Source organism: Lactuca serriola, chromosome 4 (genome assembly GCF_051521515.1).
Source record: "Lactuca serriola cultivar US96UC23 chromosome 4, Lser_US96UC23_V15, whole genome shotgun sequence".
Taxonomy (NCBI): domain Eukaryota; kingdom Viridiplantae; phylum Streptophyta; class Magnoliopsida; order Asterales; family Asteraceae; genus Lactuca; species Lactuca serriola.
In genome coordinates this window covers 290224875-290230605 of record NC_136411.1, presented here as the reverse complement: position 1 = coordinate 290230605, position 5731 = coordinate 290224875, and the positions used below count along the sequence as shown (strand labels likewise).

General features: G+C 32.8%; 1 protein-coding gene across 1 annotated transcript; it reads left to right on the top strand.

Moving 5' to 3' along the window:
• The first annotated feature begins 4197 nt into the window (after positions 1 to 4197).
• On the top strand, positions 4198 to 5288 carry LOC145097134 (polygalacturonase inhibitor-like). The gene has a single exon (XM_079034648.1). The coding sequence runs from the start codon at positions 4243 to 4245 to the stop codon at positions 5227 to 5229; it is 987 nt and encodes a 328-aa protein (XP_078890774.1). The 5' UTR covers positions 4198 to 4242; the 3' UTR covers positions 5230 to 5288.
• Positions 5289 to 5731: the final 443 nt, after the last annotated feature.

Below are 5731 nucleotides of genomic sequence, written 5' to 3'. Positions count from 1 at the left end.
ATTCCAGATATATATCCTACGGATCTACATGCTTAATAAAACACTCCTTACCATGCCACATGTCACCTTTCTACCACTCTACTTTCCACGTGTCCATTTTTTAGAGTCTAACATTTGGTTTTTCCCGCCTATCTTCTATATCAATGACAAATTGAGAAAATTAAAAAAAAATTGAAATTTAGTCCCTTAAAATCAGCCACCAAATTAGTGATGTATGTTCATCTGTTACCTCCCCAATCACAACTCTATCTTCTTTAATTGCTCCTATACGTTTTGGAAACAAAATCACTTATTCAAATTTTAAAATACACAAAATCAGGAATGTCTTCATTGGTCTTCAACTCAATCTTAATAAATAACGATTAAAATCCACAACCATCTCCTTATTATATTTGTGTTCGTCTTCCAATACCCTAACTCGCCTACTTCATCCATCGATTTGACTGAACCACCATCTTACCTCCATTGTACACCCTACCACCGCCTATGCTAATATAAACCAAACCCCAAAATACGATAGATAAATCCACTACATTTCTTCCACCATCGCATGTCTTCCATCACTACCCAACTTTTTGTTGTATTTTGTGTCACTTCCTTCTCAATCTCTCTTTGTTCCGACTTGATTTCCTTCTCAGGCATCTAACGACTATTGAAAAAGATAGAACAAAAGCAGCAAATCAATGGGTTTGAAGGTAAGGTGTCTATGTTTCTAACCCTAAAGGCCTTTTAGATTGTGAATCGGCTTTTCTTTTCTTTTTAATTTTTCAAAATTTTCCAAAGAAAAAGAGTGGGTGATAAAGAGAGTACAATTGAAGGTAATTTGAGAGAGAATGAGTTATGTCTCTTAGAAACATAAACAAGCGTCTTGGATGTCAAAGGAACTATAGTCCATTCAGAATGATCTGAATACGTTGGATAATGGATGATTTTAGTGTGATATGAAATTGATTAGAAGGTCAAATACTTATTTTGAGAGTAATGCATATAGTTTTTCTATAAATCGAATCCATATGCTACATATGTTTCCTTATGTAAGCTAATTGGATGTTATGGAAATGTGCGTATGGGTAGTGTGGTTGATGTATTAATGAAAGAAAAAAAAGGAATTTTTAACTTTAGAAGTCATTTCTGCAAAATTTTAAAATTAAGATTCACATAGATTCTAAAACCTGACAAGAACAATTCAACAACTTTCTAAATAATCTGATGGTGATTTACAACTTCTCTATTTATGCCTGTATGGGACAAGCCTTGCTGGTTCCTAACATCCATGGGACAATTTTTGGTGCATGTTCCTTTGTAACCAAACATTCATCTTCCACTGATAAAGGCATGCTTTCGAGCTCCTCTCTTATATGTTCATGTTTACATTGTACAAATCATGTGTTAAAGCATAATGTCATGTTCATGAGCACAAAACAGAACTCTTCCAATATTTTTAAATATCAGTTATCCACACAACACTTCAATGGGAAAAAAAGAAACAAGACCTTATTGATCATTTCTTTTTCATGTTCATAGTTCCTTCCATGTTTAAATATCTTTATAAGCCTCCATTGTGATTTGTTTCGTACCCTAGAATTTTCATTAACTTTTTGTCAAACTAGCCTATAGATTTGTATACCTACAACTTGTCATACTGTTTGAGTTCAACAAATGATTTTGTTTATGGTTGGAAAAGAAAAAAATGGTTACCTTGAAGATCAATTCATTCTAAACATGGTATCTATTTGATTCATAGTTCTTAATTTGGATCTTGGTGTAAGAAACACTTGTACAATAAAAGAATTAAAACCTTCTTGCAATGCACTGATCATGACATTGATTATGCATCAATTTAAGATCCCTCATGTATATGATTGACTTCTGATTCTTATTCTTTTTAGTTTTTAACCTTTAAAATTGCAAATATCAATTATATTTATGGACCAAAAAATGTAATATCTTCATTTATATATGTCTGTTTCTGCATTTGATGATTGCACAATGTGTATCAGATATGTCCGGCTCAAGTTATCACTATTGAAGATGAGGAACGAGAGGATGTCAGTCGTAGAACAACTAGGTGTGTGTATGTGTGTATAGTGTATAAATACATATGTATATGTATGTATGTAATGGTTTGGGGTGACAGGTACGACATTGACATGACAAAGGGCATATATTGTGGATTTTGCCAAGAAGCATGTCCTGTTGATGCAATTATAGGAGGCCCTAACTTTGAGTTTGCTACTGAGACTCATGAGGTTAGTGGAAACCGAGTAGTCACTACTACTCTATTTATATTAATCTTTGTTTTTACAAAATGAGATTCATGAGTTGTTTTTGTTTTTCTAGGAACTACTTTATGACAAGGAGAAGTTGCTTGAAAATAGGGACAGGTGGGAAACTGAGATTGCTGAGAATCTTAGATCTGAGAGTGTCTATCGGTAAATCAGTGTTACCTGTTGTCATATTTCCCTCTTAGTATAAATAGGTGTTAGTTGTATTGGTTTGACCACACCACTCAAAAGGCTTTATAATCTCATAATATCGATTATTTTTTGCAATCCCATTAATTTATGTTGTTTAGTTATCTTCCCAAATCTCTGGATACATTCATAGTCTATTCTCAAATTGTCCGATATTTTTGTGATATTTCATATTCCATACTCTTGATTATTCATTTTTTTGGTTTAAACATCCCTTGAGTTGCATTGTTGTTATGTAAGACCTACCTTAGGATAAATGCAATTAAAATGTGGGAAATGATGAAACCTCAAATGATTAAATTAAAGTGTATAACATTTTGAGGAGTTGTCTCCGGTTATGAACTCAACTATAAATGCTAGCAGAAACTTTAGTTTTAAAACATAGCCTAAGATACAAGTTTAGTTGAAGAAGAGGCTTTTCAAAATAAATAAATTAATAAAAAAAATCTAAATGTAATTTTATAATATTAGTAGTTATTCAACCAAATGAGATTCAAACAATAGTACAGTACAGAACCTTACTTGGACGTATCTAAAAGATTGCATCATATTTTAGAGATTTTAGGGGTGGATCAATTTACTTATGTTTTTTCTCTCCTTGTTAGTTTTTTTGGACTATGGAAAATGCTCGAAATAACATCATACTTTCATTGGATTATGGTGGAAGTGTTTACAACTAATTAGTGTTGTAGCGAATCTAGAAGCTTAAAAATTATTTTTGTTTATATCTTAAAACATTTTGCAAAACTGATTTAAATTAATAATTATATAGTTTCGGACAAAGCGAATGCATCTAAGTTTTAAAAAAAAAAAAAAAAAAAAAAAAAAAAAAAAAAAAAAAAAAAAACAACTTTTATATATATAATTAATTGTAACATCTCTTAACTTTCAAAATTATTTTACGTTGTCACCCGTATGGTATACGGGTTATAGCCTAGTTATGATATATTTACCAAGAATTGAATCGTTTCATGCCATCAATTTTCACACGTATGAATGAAAACGTGGCATGCACAAAATCGATTTCAATCATATTCCCGCTTTCAATTTTAATTTCACACTTCCATTTGGAAGAAAACGTCTTCTCATTTTAGATCTAAAAAGAAATTGTCTTGGCCTTCCATTTCATGGGCATCTAATGGAGGAAGAGTCCAATACATAGGCATCTCTCGAACTTGTTCTTGGCCGACCGTGAATATAACATTGGTTAAAGTTGACTCCAAATGGCTCCAAAGAGTCAAACACAATGAATGGCCACCACTCAACATCTTATCACCATTTTATCTCCTTAAAATAATACTTTTCAATATTTACACATTTTATGTGATATACAACCTTTTCGAAAAATAAACATATTCTTAGTAAAAAACCTATAATCCAGTTTATCTTTAATTATAAAGAAACATGAATAAGAAAATAAGTAATTGGCGAATCAAAAAAAAATTTCGTCCAAAAAAAAGAATTAAGATTTTATACGTAAACTTAAGAAGCAAAATGCATTCAAAGTTTTTTTAGATTTTGATGTTACAAAATAAAAAAGAAAAAAAGAAATACCAGTACGCAAATAAAATATTTTTTTATCTGTATTTTGATTTAAACAAAAAAAAAAAAAACAAAAAAACTATAACTAAAGTCAACATCGAAGTCCAAATTTGCAGTTCACCAATTTTGACTTGATCCAATATATGAACTCGTCTGTAAAGGATTAAAAGGAGTATGGCCTTCCATTTCAATTCTATAACTCCTCTCATATCATCAACTCACTGCTATGTTGATACTACTTTTCTTCCTGTTGTCACCAGCGGTTGCAGTAACCGAACGTTGTCACCCGGACGATAAAGCAGCAATTCTTAAATTCAAAAACAGCTTTTCAAATGGGCCTCAGCTCTTGCCAATGTGGACGTCTGATCGTGACTGTTGTGACATATTTGATTGTGATGAGACCACAAATCGCATTATAGACTTCTCCCTCACCAACTCCAACCTTGCAGGCACAATACCCGATGTCATTGGTGATTTGACATATCTGAAGACACTTCGCATGCACAAGATGCCATTTCTTGTAGGCGAAATTCCCCGAGGTGTGACAAGATTGAAATACGTCACATTTTTTGATATAAGTTGGACTAACGTCTCAGGCCACGTCCCTTCATTTCTTGAAGAGCTCAAAAGTGTCATGATTCTTGATCTTTCATTTAACAATTTATCAGGCCCAATTCCATCCTCTCTAGCTACTTTGCCAAATATGATCGGGCTAGACATTAGTCGAAATCGACTCACGGGGTCAATCCCCGAGTCATTGGGTCATCTTGTATCTCCAGCCTTGCAACGCCTAAGTTTATCTCATAACATGCTCTCTGGTGAGATCCCTACGTCGATTGGGAAAATGAAGATCTATCAGATTGATGTATCGAGAAACAACTTATCAGGAGATGCCTCGATGTTGTTTGGTGCAATGAAGAGTACTAGTGTAATTGACATTTCACGAAACAATTTCGAGTTTGATTTCTCGCGAGTGAGTTTCATGGAGGAGACGTTGGTAACATTGGATATATCACATAATAAGATATATGGGAGGATAACGACTCAAATACTGAAAGCGTTTATGTTACAGTTTTTAAATGTAAGTTACAACAGATTATGTGGAGAGATTCCTTCGCCGTGGAAACTAAGGTATCGATCTGAAGGGTTTGATAAGACTTCATTCATACACAATCAATGTTTGTGTGGATCGCCACTTGCACAATGTAAATAGATGGAAAATAGCTTTGTGTTAAACGCGAATCAATAAAAAAAGCTTAAGTATTCTGGACACATTTCAAATTAAAGTTCTGTTTTTTGGTTAAAAAATCAGTTGCGTTCGTTTGACGTGGTTATATAATAATCAAGAAATACATGGTTATGGATGACAATAAATTCAAATGTTCTCGATATCTTAATGTCCTCATAATGAAACAGATATTTTGGGTTGGTTATTTACATCTACAAGACAACCACATAGCTTGAATACGGTATTCATGGAAAATTGTAAAACAGAACACCAAACAGACGATGTATGAGGTTCAGCATGGTAATTAAACATGGTAAAAGATATCTTGTGTATTGTATTATGATCGATGATAATACATATGTATATAAATAGGTCAGACCTTTACAAATTGCACCTTCTGATAATGTAAGTATAATATTTGTCTAATATTCCGCCTCAAGCTAAGGCCAGGAATCGACACTTATCTTGGACTTCAAAAAGAGAAAGC

Bases quoted from the DNA above. Each gene is read 5' to 3' on its own strand.
- LOC145097134 (XM_079034648.1), top strand. From the start codon at position 4,243: ATGTTGATACTACTTTTCTTCCTGTTGTCACCAGCGGTTGCAGTAACC.